The sequence below is a fragment of the Molothrus aeneus genome, chromosome 2 (assembly GCF_037042795.1).
Source record: "Molothrus aeneus isolate 106 chromosome 2, BPBGC_Maene_1.0, whole genome shotgun sequence".
NCBI lineage: Eukaryota > Metazoa > Chordata > Aves > Passeriformes > Icteridae > Molothrus > Molothrus aeneus.
Genome location: NC_089647.1, coordinates 91,084,965 through 91,101,431, shown reverse-complemented (window position 1 = coordinate 91,101,431; position 16,467 = coordinate 91,084,965). Strand labels below are relative to the sequence as shown.

General features: G+C 39.2%; 1 protein-coding gene across 1 annotated transcript in view; it reads left to right on the top strand.

Moving 5' to 3' along the window:
- The first annotated feature begins 293 nt into the window (after positions 1-293).
- CUL4A (cullin 4A) overlaps positions 294-16,467 on the top strand; it is a 34,329-nt gene continuing 18,155 nt past the window's right edge. The window contains exons 1-9 of the mRNA XM_066545290.1: positions 294-459; positions 960-1,075; positions 4,317-4,420; positions 6,512-6,581; positions 8,379-8,452; positions 9,861-10,023; positions 11,757-11,846; positions 12,292-12,374; positions 15,301-15,368. Of these exons, the coding sequence (XP_066401387.1) occupies positions 294-459; positions 960-1,075; positions 4,317-4,420; positions 6,512-6,581; positions 8,379-8,452; positions 9,861-10,023; positions 11,757-11,846; positions 12,292-12,374; positions 15,301-15,368 (934 nt within the window). The remainder of the gene's footprint in view (positions 460-959; positions 1,076-4,316; positions 4,421-6,511; positions 6,582-8,378; positions 8,453-9,860; positions 10,024-11,756; positions 11,847-12,291; positions 12,375-15,300; positions 15,369-16,467) is intronic.

The window sequence follows — 16,467 nt, the reverse complement described above, 5'->3', positions numbered from 1 at the left end:
GCCATCTTGTGAGCGGGGCTGGCGCTGCCCGAGCGCCGCGGGCCGCCCGGGCTCGGGAACGGGCTCGAAGCCGGAGCCGCACCGAGCGGGCCGCCGGGGCGGGCGGAGACGGCGGGCGGCTATCGGTGCCTCCCCCCGGCGGCACTTGGCAGCCGCCCGCGGGCAGTGGGGGAGGGCGGCTGGGTGGTGGCGGCGGCGGCGGAGGAGGAGGGGAGCGGAGGCGGGGACCAGCCGGCCCCGGCCCGGCCCAGCCCAGCGCGTTGCCCTGGCCGGACACGGCGCCCCGGGCGGAGATGGCGGACGAGCCGCAGAAGAAGTCGCACTTGTCGGCGTTGGTGGGACACACGAACGGGCTGACCAAGCCCGCCTCGCTGACCGCCACCCGCTCTACGGGAGGGGGAGGAGGAGGCGGAGGCGCGACTGCCTCCTCCAAGAAACTCGTGATCAAGAACTTCAGAGGTAGGTACGGGGCAGGCCGGGCCCTCTGTCCTGGCAGGTGCGCTCGGCCCGAGCTTTGTTTACTGCGGCCCCGGCCGGGCCCCGCCGCCCTATCGGCGAGGGGCGGCTGCCGCGGCGCTGATAACGCTGCCGGGCTGATAACGCCGCCGGCACCGTGCCCGTGTAAGGGCTCCCGGGGACACGCGTGGGGCTCCGTACGGCGCGGGGGCAGCGGCCGTAGGGAGCGGGCAGAAAGCCACCTTAGTGTCAGCGCTGATTAAAGCCAGGCGAGGGTGGTTGCCTCGCTAAAAGTAACACGGGCGTCAAACACGGCAGCCGGGGGTGAAGCGCGTCGTGCAAAGGCTCGGGTGGAATTAGTGACCCCTCTGAGAGTGCCAGAGTTACATGGCCAAGAGCACAGGGGCTTGGCACAACCTGATGGAGCAGCAGGAAGAGAGACATTGCTGCTCTAGGCTCCCCTTGGGTGGCCGTTTTCAAACTACCTGTGTCTTACTTCACAGAAAGACCCAAATTACCAGATAATTATACTCAGGACACCTGGCAGAAACTTCATGAAGCGGTGGGAGCAATACAGAGTAGCATTTCTATTAAATACAACCTTGAAGAGCTCTACCAGGTAAGCTACGTCAGGTTTTTGTTTCGTTTTTTGCAAGTAAACTGCTTTGGCATGCATTCAACATAATGTATTCTGATTTCTTAAAAGCTGATTGAATACTTTGCTGCGTACTCTGTCTCTAGTTAGTTTTTGTTTATCAGTTCCTTGGACACCTACCATGATCTGGGCCCATGAAAAAGCATTTTCTGTTGGAAGGCGCAGAAAGCTATTCCTGGGCAGGGCTGAGATCTAAGTCTTAGTATCTTCAGTACTCTGCCCACTCAACATGCTGAAAACAGGATGTTTACTCTAACAGGGTTATGAAGTTATATATTTTATGATGATTTTTGTACATGCTATGGTCTCTTGTAAATTGTAATATTGAAGTATTTGCTATTATTACATTATAATATTATACTTCTATACCTTTTGGGGAATTAAAAAGGAATCTTGATTGAGTAGGCCACAAATTATCAGTTTATCCACATTTCAGATTACTGTTACATTTTCATAACAATCCAGATCTTAGTTTTTCTGTTCAAGTGGTAAAAAAGTACTTCTGGAACACCTGGACTATTGGAGCAGAGGCTAGGGAGAGTAAAAGAGAGGTGGACTCCTGAGCCATTTCTCTACTTTCTCTAATTATATGTGGTTTAGTTCTATGTTATTTCAGATGTATGTGCTTTGAGGTATTTAGCTGAAGTTGCAGCTTTTTAGAGCGATCATTCTATAAAAGATTACTGATGTGCTAAATTGTGCTGCATAATGTAAGTTAGTTATGAGTTTTCTGTGGGTGCAGGTGTTTGATCTGCAGATTGATGTCCTTGCCAGACCAGGACTGCAAACATTATTATGCACACCTCAGATTTTCTAAATGTTTAGTTGAGGTGCAAAGGGGAGACTGTGAGAGGGGAGAAGGCCAGTAGTCCATACTAGGTCCCTGTTCAAGAAGATCAGGATGGATTTCAGAACTGACTATACTTAACTCTTTAGTTAGGGGATGTAATATATGGGTCTAAAATGGCTGATTATGTAAATGTATATTGACTTAAAATAATTATTTCCTTTAAATTGAAAGCTTGACTGTGATATATATATCTATTAATACTTGCAGATTTGCACGGTTTGAATGACATAATGCATTTTATTGTTTTAAATTCAGCATTTGAAAAACCCTGCTTTTTCATGTTTAACAAAAAAACCCCAAAAAATAAAAACCAGCCTACAGATGCTTTGAGTGTTACCTAACTTGTTTTCAGAGGCTCAGAAATGAGATTATAGTAATATGGCTATGAAATCACTAGGGTACATGCTTGAGTTTTGGCAGAAGAGGAGAGTTTTCAGATAAACTGTGAAGGGAGAACTGTACTTCTTGCTTTTTCTCTTTGCCTGTTTATTTGTAAAAACTGTGCAAGGCTGATTGAATAATCCTTAAGGCAGCAAATCAGGAAGATTTCTGCACAGTGGGTGGTGGTGCTCAGTGTGCCTGTGCAGGGACAGGTATTTACTGTCCTGCCAGAGGAATAAAAGATGAGGTTCAGCATCCCTTGGAAACCTGATCTGTATTTACAGATCATTTTAACTGCCTGTTGGTGAGCATTGAGTCATCCACAGGGGAAAATATCTCTGGGTCTATCAGTTCTTACTATCAGGGCTTTGTGGTGGTTTTTTTTTGAGTTTTTATCTGACATTATGGGAGGAAGTGAGAGGCCTGCTAGAGTTCAGTGCACTCAGTGGGCTGGTACACCAGCCTACAGTTGAACCTTCTGATTTATTTATTTAATTTGGCGCAGTGGCTGAGAAGAAACTGAAGAACAATGATGAGGCTGAGTGGGAAGCCTGAAGGATACTCCTTTCCAGACATTAGAGGCAGCATGGGATCAGGCATGAGGGTGCTTGGCAGAAATGTAGTCAGTGAGCAATGGAAGGGTGGCAGCCAGTTTTTTGTGACTAAAATAGAAATGATGTCTGGGATTGGTGGTAGATTGCACAGATTTTGATAGCAGTAGCTTATACTTGATGGGATAGAGAAAGTGGGGCAGTACAAAGAATTGCTGAATGAGGAATGAGTGATAAAAATAATGGAAAAAGAAAATTACCTTTGCAGCAAGGTCCTAAATAACCTGAATTGGGGCAGTACTGCCCTTCTGGAGGACATAGAACAGGACAGTGTAGTAGCAAAGAAAAGACAGTAGAGCAAATATGAGAGTCCTGACTAGACTTATAGTTGGATGGATGGATAGGAGTGGCTATAACATTATCTGCAAAGTGATTGTCTGAATACTGTTTGTTGAAAGTTATCATTTTATGTACCTTAAGACCAGATGAAAAACATAGGCACTGTGTTATAATTTTGTTTGTTTGCATGCTTTAATGTTGTATCAAAATTGTGGAGGCCATTTTTATATGCATTTAAAGAAAAACAGATTAGGTAGGTTAGAATCCTCTGGAGCAGAGGAAAACATTTTAGTTGTCCAAGTGACATAGTGCTTTAAATCCTTGGCAGTGTTCTGTGCAATATTGCCTCATAATATAACAGCAGTTGTTATTAATGTAGTGACCACCAGAACATTTGGTTTTGAGCAGAATTGGCATCCTTAGTTAACTAAGGATAAATACTCAACTAAATCCTATGAGCTCCCAGTGAATAAGTTCAAGTCCTTATGTAATGGTTAATGTGGGGTTGGTTTTGGGGCTTTTATTATTGTTTGGGGTTTTTCTTATTTTTTTCCTCTCAGTTTATGTACCTTAGCATGAGTGTGTGAATCAGTGGAAATACTTGGGAAGAAATAAGTGGATAAAAAGACAGGAAAGGAGCTATACTCATTTACCATTTAGACAGACTGGTTGAAATGTCTAACTTAAAGTTATAAAGAAATTAAAATATTTGCTATGGTTGTGTTCCTGCCCCAAAAAAGCACTTGTGTGCATCTGAAGGATGCAAAATGGACCTTCTGGAGGAGTTCTACTGCTGAGCAGTACTGAAGGAGGCAGAATTCTGGTAGTGTTTAACAGCACACCTGAAATATGACCCAAATTGTGATGGTGGATCTTGTTTGTGACACAAAATCTAGCAGAATAAGAGGGGACCGAAATCAGGAAGTCTTAATTTTTCTACATAACTTTGTTTTGATGATTTGTTTTTGTGCACAGCTTGAACACGTAATGCTGAAGTTTTTTTTCCTTTGTAAGCCTTAATTACATAGACACAAAAATTTAAGTTGGTTTTTTGTCTCATTCAAAATCCTTTTTTGGTTTTTAGGCTGTTGAAAATCTTTGTTCCCACAAAGTCTCTGCTACACTGTACAAACAGCTGCGACAAGTCTGTGAAGAACATGTGAAAGCACAAATCCTTCAGTTTAGAGAATATCCTTTTGTCATGCACAGAAGTGGTTAGAATGGTTAGTTTAAATCATGATTTTTTAAAACAAGACTTTGCAAAAAATGCACCAGAAATTGTCAGTGTGTTAAAGAGATTCTTTGCTTACATGCTTTTAAATCAGTCATAGGCAACTTTAATCATCTGGGTGAATAATTTTTGTTTATTGATGTGTAGCATCCTAGTAAAAATTTATTTATCATTTGAATGGGGATGTAAATTTTACACTAAATCTAGAAAATGTCAATAGCACTATGAGATTTCTCAGCAGGTATGAATTTCTGTGGCAGGTGAGTAGTGATGCTTATGGCAGCAGTAGCTTAAAAAAAATCACAGTGATTATCAACAACAGTAAAAAAAATTCAAACATAGTGTTCCTGTTTCACCAAAAATAAGTACCAGTCAATAGTGATGTATTACAGAGGCATTCAACAAGCCTTCACATATCTTATGTGTACCTTGGGAGGTTCTTGGAAGAGAGCTCTAAGTTCAAGAGGTTATTTGGCTATCTTGGGATGCATAGAAGAAGTTTTATGGTAAATTTCCCCATGGTTTACTGAAGTTACATTGCTGGACTTTTCTTCTGGCTGAATGGGTCACAGAAGTGCCTGTAGGTAGACCTTCTGTAGCCTGTAGACCTGGCTGTAGCCAGCCCTGTCTCCTGAAGCCAGTCAGGCTTTACGTGCTGAGAAGGTGCTTTATATCATAGGTATCTTCTGTGTAATAGCCACGGGCTTGCACTGCTGGAGCAGCAGATGAATAGTCTGTGTCCACCTTGGTGTCCCCAGATTCCTGGAAAATGCCTTAGCCAGCAGGTGATGGATGGAGAGTGCCATGTTGAACAGATACTACAGCACTGTGGCTGCTGGCATTGTTTTCCAGCTCTCTATGGATTTTTTAGCAGATGATGATAGGATAAAGTAGAAAAAACCAAGGGGCCAGGACCCAGAATGATCCTCCTTTCCAGGTGAATGCTTTAAATGTGCTTTGAATTGTGACTCCATTTCTTGGTTCACTGCATTCCCCAGGTAGGTGCCTACACTCAGAATAATTTGGGGTTTTTAATGGTACATAGCACCAACATTATTTCAGGCTCTGTGGTTTTGGATTTTGTTGGTGATTTGGTTTTTGATTTTTTTGGTGGTTTTTTTTTTTTGAGTCCCATTTATGACATCTGGCTTCTACCTAGCACATTAGTGCAGTAGTCTTTAACATACCTGGTCTTTGAGAACCAAATCTTATAGTCTTCTTTAAAGCAGTGTACAACTATTTTTTGCATTCCTGCTTTTTTCAGACTTCAGATGATGTTATGAAGAAAACATTTTAGAACTAGTGCTTTCAAACTTTGCTTTCACCTTGCCCTCTTGACAGGGTGATGGTGGATTGGAGAGTTGAAAATTTAATATTTTCCAGGTGTGCCGCTTTGTATCCCAAGGACATAAGATCCTTAAGATTAATCAGATTTGGCCAGAATGAGTTGGAAATGATGATTATGTGTGGGAGGGGAAGGTAAAGCCCCATTTAGATTTACTTGTGAGATACATGAGAACTGTTTTATTTGTAAATAACAGTTGGATCTGTTGTGTAATGAAGAAGACTCTGTAGATTACTTAGGGTGACCTGGAGATGTATATGAAAAGAGTGGTATTTGGATTTGTTGAGGATTATTTAGAACTGTAACTGCTTTTAAGAGATTAGGGTCACTCCTGTTGTGCTCAGTGTGAACTCATTAAATAAACGAAATAACCTCTCCATCCCTCTCACCTCAGTTGGTGACAAACACGTGTCTGACGCTGGTGGGATGTCTTGTTTAAATCTATATTAAGGTTGCACAGTGCAGCCACTAGATGGTATTACTGAAGAGCTGGGAGTGTTATTCCTTGAAAACACAGGGAGGCCTTTTGGAGAGCTGCCAGCCACTGTGCTGGGCAGCTCTGCAATTAATGGTTTATCCCTGGCAGGCACAGTAGCATTGGAATATCCATGGAGCAGCTTTGCCTAATGGCTGGCAAAGATCATCTCCAGAATATGACCTCTAAAGATACTGGCAAACTAGTTTTCCTTAATGGATGCTGTACAGATTCTCTGGATAGTCTTTTATTTTTAAAGAAGATAAATAAATGCTGGCAAGATCATTGCAGACAAATGGTAAGTTGAATGTTTGTTCAGAGTATCTATCCTTGAGGTGTGAAATCTGGCTAAAATTAGTTTGTCATAATTTTAGCTTGGGACTGCACTGCATCTCCTCCTCCAAGTTTTAGCATTGCTTTTCACTTTCCCCTTTGCTGGCTGAGGGAACTTCTGTTGTTGAAATGTAGGTTCTGTTAACGCTGACTTTGATAGGTTCATTTAAGGATTGAACATCACTCAAATATATTGACACCATTTTTCCTTTGGGTGGAAGAAAAACTAACCAAGGAGTGCTGAAGTTGTTTGCTGTGCATAATTTTAAGTAATTTGGGGAGTCTTTGCTTTTAAATAGCTTGAAGAACTGGTTAACTTGTAAATTTTTTTTTCAAAGCAGAGATTATTATCCTGACTATAGAGCTAAGAAACAGAAAGGAAACTTGCTTTCTATCTGCCTTTTTTTTGTCTTCTACTTCCACAATGATTTATGTTAAAGAAAAGGTCCTCTCTGAAACACACTCTATGAAAACTGTGCCTTTAAGAACTCATAATTCCAAACTAACATTTTACAATGAGTTTTTATTGCATTGTCACTCACTTAGCTTTGGCTGCTGATGCCCCATATGGTTAAATTTCTATTTTCATTCCTCAAATCCACTGTTCTTTCCTTTCCTGTGAGGTTTGGGCAGAGGTATATGATTTTTATCTGAATTAAAAATGGAAGGTGTTAGTTAGGGAAACTATTTGAATTCAGCAGTCTGATGAAAAGAGTTGAAGATACTGCCTTGAAAATGTAGTAGTGTGAACCTGTGTTTTCATGAAAGGGCTTTTGCTATGAACACATTTAATTACTTCTAAGCATTCTTTTTTTTTTTTTCTTCCTTAAAGCAACAACCTGTAGCAAGTGGCTCTTGCCCATGTGCTGGGTTAGCACTTGTGCTATTTAAGAAAAAAAACCCAGCTTTACTGCGGTTTTACTTTAATATGCTTGGCCAGTAGCTATATCAGCCTGAGAATTGCTTCAGGGGCAATGAAATCTTTTTTATTTAAAAATACATTTTTTTATTTATTAGAATAAAATAATCTTTTATTCCCAGCTGTCCTCCTACAAGGAGTAGGTGGACAGCTGGGAATAGAAATCTCTCTCTGGCCTGGGGGGAGTTCCTGACATCCGGAGTTACACTAATGCTAAACTGGGGGGAGTTGGACAGCCTTCTTATGAGCAAAGGTAAAAATGGATTTTAAATGTAAAAGTCTAGTAAGCTACAAAACCACCTCCTCCTCCCACTTCTTTATTTAAAAAAAAAGATAATATATTTTTATACCTTCTTTTGACTGTTGCATTTAATGTATCTCTATTTTTCTTATGAATTTGGCAGTTAACTTTTACTATGAAAAGATCTGTTGCACAGCTTATTACTGTCTTAGTTTAAACCTTTGTCTGTTGTTTTGTTTTTTTAATTTTAAAGCAAGAAGCATGGCAGCATGCTATTTCAGGGTGTTTACTGACTGTTTTGGAGGTACTGTTTGAATAGTTTTGTATATCAGTGGTATAAAACTCCTAACAAGCTAATAAAGCTATTTAGTTAATAGTTATGAATTTGAAAATTGTCTTGCATGTACTTGGGAATACCACCAAGTAATAGTATTAAATTCAATAGATTGCATACCTGTGTCTGTACAAGTCACCATAAAAGTTTAAAATACGTACACCAGTAAATGAGGTGTGTGTCTGTGATGTAGTTTTTCAGAAGTTGTTTTATAATTTAGAATACCACATGGAGGTGAAGAGAAAAATACTTTCTTTATATATTTCAGATCATGATCAGAAGCATTTTCTTATTTTTGGATCGTACATATGTGCTTCAGAATTCAGTGCTTCCTTCTATATGGTAGGTATCCATGTAAGTATTCCTATAATCTTGAGAGTGTTGATGTGCTATTATATTTGCAAAGATTGAAAATAAATTTTTCACATGATATTTGATCTATATAATAGATCTCTAAAATTTTGTGTCAGTTTATAGAGATGCATGTGTCAGCATATGTGTGTGTCATGTCCTCCTTCCCCAGGAATACTCACTATCAAGGGTGGGTAAAAGAGGAAGGTCTGTGAACATGGGCTTCAAAGTCAAGGTTTATGTGTAGCTGTTGTTGTCAGAGCCTGGTGAGGCTGAGTCTGTAGGAACCTCCCCTTGACTGCTGCTTCCCGCCTTAGCACTGGCCCAGCATTACAGGTGCTCCTGGCTTTGACAAAATTCAACATTCAGCTTCTTGCTCTGTTTAAGTAAGTCAGATACAGGGACAGGGTGCAGATTATCTTTCCATCTCTGGTCACTTGATGATGCTTTTGTACTTTCAGCTCACCATGGTCACATCTTTGGGCATTCTGCTTTAAAGCATCCCCTCTGAGGGGCATTTTGCATCATTGCCCAAGCAAACAAACCCAGGCTTTGCCAGAAATTTCTGGTATTGTTACTACTTTATCTGAAGTGCCCTCCCCACAAAAAAAAAAAAAGTAGATAAAGCACTGAAGTAAGAGCATCTCTTGTCCCTGCCTGGCTGGCTGCTGTGCTCTTGTGAGTTCCTCAGGCTGTCTGAAGAGCCTGGCATCTTTCTCCAGCCTCTTGCTTGTCCAGTGGACATCCTTTGTTCCAGCTTCAGCAGTTTTCCTCCAACTCTTTGTGTTGGGCTTCTTTTTGCTAAACATTATTGATGAGGTCTGTTCATACTTTGTCTTATTTTTCTCCCACTGGGAAAACTCCTTTTATTGAAATCCTGATGCATGTGAAGAAGTCAGAGGTAACAAGTTCTATCTAGGATTGCTCAGTTTTCAATATTTAACAATTGGCTGCTTCATGGCATAAAGGCACCATTCCTCATCATCTTAGAATGAAACAAGAATCTGATAGAGGTGGTAAGATCCTAAAGATACAAAGAATCCATGCTTTGAACAAAACCCACGAATTACACATAGAATGTCTGATCCAGGGAATTTTATATTAAGGTATATGATCAGTTTGTTTGTTTTTTTTCTAATGAGCAGAGAAACTTAGTCTATTATGTGGAAGTTGGACAGGCTGGTAACAGTTGTCTACTGAAGTGTATGCCTGTGGTAGTGTGTGATCTGGTATTTTTAGGATAATTCTTGTTGCAGTTTAGGACAGTGTCAAAAAGAGTACACATACCATTAATCTATTTTTTTCTGTATAATATATAATATACACTGTATATATTTTAAACGTATGTCTGATTTTTCAAAAGACTCAACAGTGTGACTAATTTTCAATATTCACATAGGGATATGGGGCTAGAGTTATTTAGAAACCATATCATTAGTGACAAGCAAGTTCAAACCAAGACTATTGATGGAATTCTCCTGCTGATCGAGCGAGAACGAATCGGTGAAGCTGTGGACAGGAGCTTGCTGCGGAGTTTGTTGAGCATGCTCTCAGATCTGCAGGTGAGTACAGCCAAATTCACTAGTAACAGCTTGGTTTAGAAACACAGTGTGGATTGTTGAGTCATGTTTTGTACAAAAATTATCCTGTTCACCTAGTAAACGTGTGTAAAATCTGGCTATTACATTGGTAGGATTGCCTTTTTTACCCTATGTGCAATCTTGTACTGTTTTTAAAAGAGACCTCTTGGCCTGTTTTCCTTAGCAGAGGTAATGGCCTCAGATCTTAATAGATTTGCAGTATTTTGTCTGTCTTAATCACTCATTGTCTCATCCTAATGCCAGATAAATGTAGGAACAGAAAAATTCCTCTCTGCCACTGTAAAAAGGTGTCACTTTTTGGAGTCCAGATCTTGGGTCTATATCACAAAAACATCACTCTGCTGGCACTTCTTAGAAATGCTGAGGATAGAATGGGATGCCATATTAAGGCCAAGGTTTTCAGATAGATCATGTCAAGCTGCACCTTACTGGAGCTTTCCATGAGCAGAGATAGTGAGTAACCAAGGAGAGTGACAAATGCTGTGCTTCTGGCTTCCACATAGGTTGTCCTTGAGTTAACATTGCAGCCTTGTGTGATCTGCAGTGAAACTTTAGAGGTATCCTTCATTCCTAAAACCTGCTCTGTTGCTCCATTTCAGAGTGGCAATACAGCATTACAAAACTGGCTGAAGGTTTGAAGGAGTTTGAAGAGGCAGACTACATAAAAAAGCCCTTTCTGGTTAGGCTTTCCTGGGTTTCTGCCTTTCATGTTAATCCTCTTGACTTTAATCTGTAGCTTCCTCTCTCATCCCAGAAAAATGAGTCTGTTTGAGAGAGAAGCCATTGAAAAAAAAAATTAGGTTTTTGAAAGTGATAGAATGGTTTGGGTTGGAAGGGGCCTTAAAGATCATCTAGCTCCACCCTCTCTGCATTGGGCAGAGAGCCTTCAACTAGGAGTCCTTAAGAGACAAAAAGTGATCAGAATGTAATGAATTTTACAGCTCTGTTACGTGTTTTGGAAAAAATATTTTCTTCTATTCTTCCACCACACTTAAGGAATTTTCCCTTTTTCTTTCCACTGTCCCTCTGTTTATGTATGAATCCATAGTTCCTCAGACTGTTATAACTTTTTCTTTATGTAGTTGTTCTTTCTGGCTTATTTCCTTTCTATAGTAAACTCTTAGTCATTATGCAGAGATTTTTTTTTAAATGTCTATGATTGTTATTGGTGCCTTTTTTGCACACCTTATTTGTTCCCTGTAGAAAAAGTTCACCTTATTTGATACAATTCATTTTTCCTGGGCCACTGAGAGAAGCTTAGCAGATCTGAAGATGTGTTACTGAGCATATTAATATTTTACTGATGACAATTACCTGGTTTGTGCTAGTTGGAAGGAGTTTTTTGCTACAGAAATGAGTGGAAGTTTAGATCTCGGGTGAATTGAATGCCATTGCTGTGCTGTGATGTTGGGTACTGGTGTTGGGCTGTGTACCTAAAGAGAAGCCTGTTAATTTAGACTGTTTAAGTACTGATGACTGAAACAAATTGTTGCTGCTCTGGAAAGTCAGTTCTGATCTCAGTCTTTTTAAAACCAGTGGGCAAACAAAAGATTTGTTAATGTAGTGTTACATTGACATTTCCCACATCTGTGTACATCTTTAAAATTTTACTTGCCCTCTTACACCTGACAAACAAAATATGATACTGTTACTGTGAGCTTAATGTGAGTAACTACATTGATTTCTTGAACCAGGTTTACAAGGAATCATTTGAACAGAGGTTTCTGGAAGAGACAAATTGTTTATATGCTGCAGAAGGCCAAAGATTAATGCAGGAAAGAGAGGTAGGTGCATGTGGTAGATGATGGCTTTTATGTTAACTTTATCAACTCTGGGATTACATAAGAACTTTGGTAGTGCCATGGTGTATTAATGTCCAGTGAAATTTACTGGCACACAGGTATTCAAAACACAGTATGTTGGTATGGAGCATGGCATTGAATCAACAGGGAGAGCAGACCCCGGGTTGTACTGGAATTTGATAGATACAATTGTGTAGTAACACAGCGACATTTTTGTAGCTAAAGTCAATTATCAACTATAGTACCTTTAATATGAAGTAACATTGATTAATAAAAATACAGATTATGTAGTACATAACAACGTTCTGGTGGAATAGTCCTTTCCAATTAATGTACTTCTTTAAAAATGTAATTTAATTGTCATGGAACAAGATTAGCTGCCTTTCATACCTCTATAGTTGAACTGGTCATTCTCTTGTCTTGTTAGGTCCCAGAATATCTTCACCATGTTAATAAACGTTTGGAAGAAGAAGCAGACAGAGTTATAACATATTTAGATCACAGCACACAGTGAGTACAAATTTTATTTTTTTTACTGTAAGTCAAGCATTGTTCATAAATCAGTATGATTATCTATGGTTGTAGAGGCACTGAGATAATGTCTTCGTTATCTTACAGATGTTATCTTGTTGAGAGTACTTGTGAAATAGCTTGTTTTTTAAAGACTTTGGTTTTATCAAAAGTTGCTTCTTTAAAAGTGTATTTTCAATAAAGAAAGAAGACATATGTTCAGAAATATTCATTCTGTATAGTGCATTTAAAAAATTTGTATAAGAGCTCAAATTTCCATTATCAAAACAGCAGCTAATTTTAGCCATTCATGTACTGATAACATCTTTAACCACAAATCTCTTGAGGGAAGGAAAGACTCATTAGAAAAAAAAGCAAAACCACAAACAAACAAAAACCCAAACAAAAAACCCAGAAGGGCAGAAGGTCATGAGTATCATTTGTAAACAGTCCAAGGTGTGAGCTTAACAGTGCATCAACTGCTGCCAATGCACTGTGTGAGGTAGCTTATCCTTTTTTCACTTGGGTTTTAAGTAACAGTTTGTATTTTGTTAAATTAACACATTCCTGCAGGAACTGACACTACATAAATCCATATAGAATTTGTCTGTAGCAAGTGGTTGCTTTTTTTCTTTATTTAAGAATGTGACATTAAATTTATTGGTTTTTAGTCTTCTGGAGGATTTATTGGCATGTCATTTGATGTCTGAAAGGATAACTGAATAAAAATTATCTTTTATTATCTTCTTCAGACATTTTATATGGATGTATAGATATACACATGTGTGGTGTGTGTCATGGAACATATTTGAACTTGGATCTTCCTGTAAATGCTGATTGCAGGGTGACTAGCTTTTTCTGGTGAAATCACTCATATTGAAATATGTGGAGCTTTCTGTTTATAAAGTTATAGCAAATATATTTATTTATTTACTGTTTAGGTTAAAAATAGATTGATACCATTACATTTTCAGTCTAGGTAGACATCAAGTACTTGCATTGAATCTCACCCTTAAAGGCTTAGAAACCTACTTTTAGTAGGGTTCACACTAATTTTCTTCCCTTGCATTAAGAAACAGCAGTTGTTAAAATTAAAGCACTTGAGTGCTCCTGGATCATATTGTTTCTCTATGTGTGCCTGAAAACAGCAAAAAGGATGCTATTTAGTTGCAACTGGCTTGATCTTGAGATGGAAATGAAACTTTTAGGACAAAAGCATCATGTGAAACACCACACCAAATACTTCAGACAACACCTGGGACAACACAAGTGTGTTGCTGCAGCCCACGGGGGGATTCTTTCAGCCCAGCAGTACATGCTACTCTGTGTGTACCCTTGTCAGTCCTAGATGACCAGGGTACATGGCTTTGAGGTCATCCAGAAGGTGCTTTCTGGCTCCTTCCTTAGCCAAGATAAATACTCATTTTGTTTGCTTGCTAGGATGTAGTGCTTTGCCTCTTGGCCTCAAGCAGACAAATTGTCCCTTCTCCTCTACTCAGAATAGGTCTTGCAGGGCAGGGGATGGTATTTCACACAACCCTGTTGGAAACAGCCAGCAGCTGCAGATAGCAGTAGTTGGAAATGGCAGGAGATATGGAAAAATGGCCATTTGTGTTAAAAACAAGGGTCTGTTTAAACAGCATTTCATGTTCACTTATGACCACTGAAGGGAACAAATAGAGGAAGTGTATGTGATGCCCTGACACTCTGCTGGAATCTACCCATTTTCAGCTCAGTCTGTTTTCTGAACCTGCTGGGGTTTGTGTCTTTGTATCTCAGAAATAGTTGCAGTCTCTGATAGGGATTCACATCAGCTTTTCTGTCTGTGCCAGGCTTTGGCAAAGTGTTCCACAGGTGACGAAGAGCCTCCTTGTAAGTCTGGTAGCCAGTATCATTGCTGATGACCCCAGTTCACGTGTTGAAAATAAGTGATCTGTCAGTTCCCTTCACCCCTTTCCTGCCTGTTAATGGTATCCCTAAGTCTAGACATTGCAGTTGTGTCTCTTGTAGCTGCTGCTGCATCTTTTGGTCATCCCTGCTTCCTTCTCTGACCCTTTCCAAATGAATGGTGTGTTGTGTGGGAGGTCAGGCATGTCACTGGTGGCTGTTTCAGGAAAGAGGGTGTGTTAGCAAAGGTACCCTTTTAGCAAAAGTGTATCCTCCTACAGGGAAGGCTGCCATCAGTCCAAGCTGAGCACCTCTCTTCCAGGAAATCCCAATTAAGGTTCTGAGAACCAGTTTTGTAATACTTATAAAGAAATGGTTGGTCTTATGTTGTTCCATTGTAAGCAGGGTAAAAGTTTAAACATTGGAATTAATTAATGAAGTGCCTTTGCACTTCAGACATTTATTTTATCTTCTAGATGATGAAAGATATAAGGGAAAACTTCCCATTATTTTTCAGTCCTGTCTAAAATGCATGTATAAAGGTAAAAAGTAGGGCATATTAAAGGAGAAATTTAAAAGTTTTTGCAAATTTGTGTCTTGTGCCACTTGCTCAATTTATGCTTGTGTGCATACATAACACAATTAGCTGAAAATTTTACAATTAGCTGAATTTTTTACCATAAGTAGTGTGTATTATTTTGGTTTGAAGTTCAAACCCTTGGAGGTTTTTGGGTTGTTTGTTTCCAGAACTCAGTGACTTTTTTTCCAGTTACACTTTTATATTGACTTTTGCAATGTAAGCTTCTCACTTCTGCTGTGTAAGGAATTTAATTTTATAAATTTATTTTTATTTTAAAATTACATACACAGTTTATTGTTGTCTTATATCATGTGATGGTTTTTGTCTTAATTTGTAACCTCTAAGTATAAAATTGTTGGGTTTTTTGCATTATAATGTAAGTTATGCACAAATACACTGTGACAGAAGGCAACTCTTTATACTGTAATGCATCTAATATTTTTTTCTTGTATAATTCAGGAAACCACTGATTGCTTGTGTGGAGAAGCAGCTTCTAGGAGAACACTTATCAGCTATTTTGCAAAAAGGTATTTTTTTTAATAATTGTAATCTTTGATTAGCAATGGAGTCTCACACTCTGCAATAGCTGTAAATTCTATAGCTTTTACTTTAGGAGGTATATTAGTCATGGGAAAAACTTCCACAGACACAGAAAGCCCATCCTGTGATTGTTACCTTCACTGTGACAAGTAAATGGTATATTTGGAAAGAAATGTCTGAAATCTAATTCCATATTTGTAAAGGCTGCTAAGCCTCTAAATCTCCTTTAACTTGCAGCAGTGGGCTTAGGAATTAAACCTTTGGAACTGCTTCTTTCTAGAATTATATAAACTCTAAATGAGAGCTGCAGTTACTGTTGTAGCTTCTTTTATGTGATAATCACACAGCTCAAGTGCAATAGTTTCACATATTCTGGTGATTGTGTAGTTTAAGAATCATGAATTACTGGAACTGGCAGCATTTGAGGCAATGAGCTTTCATATGCCTTTGTCTGTCCCTTACCTTTTGTCTGGCAATTTCAGATAAGAACTGCAGCCTTCTTAGGAGGTCTGTATTCATACATTAGTGTTTTCAAATTGCCAATTCTTTGTTCCTCTTAAATTTTAATCTCTCCTTTTTCACTGAATTTCTGGGTCTGTTCAGTATTCCCTGATTTTTGAATACTTGAAATTATTTTTTCTTTTGCTTACAGTAGTTGTATTTTAGGTTTTAGATCTTCTAGCAAATTGTCCTTACATCTGTGTTTTCTTTTATGTTGCAAAACAGATGTCCCTGGTAGTCTGGTATCTCAAGCTCCCTCACATCCATGTTTAGCACTTTCATGTTATACGTACCCTTTCTATGTCTTCCTTTGTCCCTTTTAAAGATGAATTATGCTCAGTTTTATCTCAACTACCCTGGGAATGGCTTGTTTCACTGTTTTCAATACATTTATAGAAATAAGCTTGGTCACTTCATCTTAGCTATTCTTAAACTTATAAACAGAAGGTAAAAATAATTACATTTTGCTGATATGTGTTAATTTTGCTTGCTCTTTAATTCAAGTATGATTAAGTAACTTTTCCAATGATATGCTTGTTTATCAAGTGGCTTCAGCAGGAAGTATGTGGTCTTGTTTTAAACTGA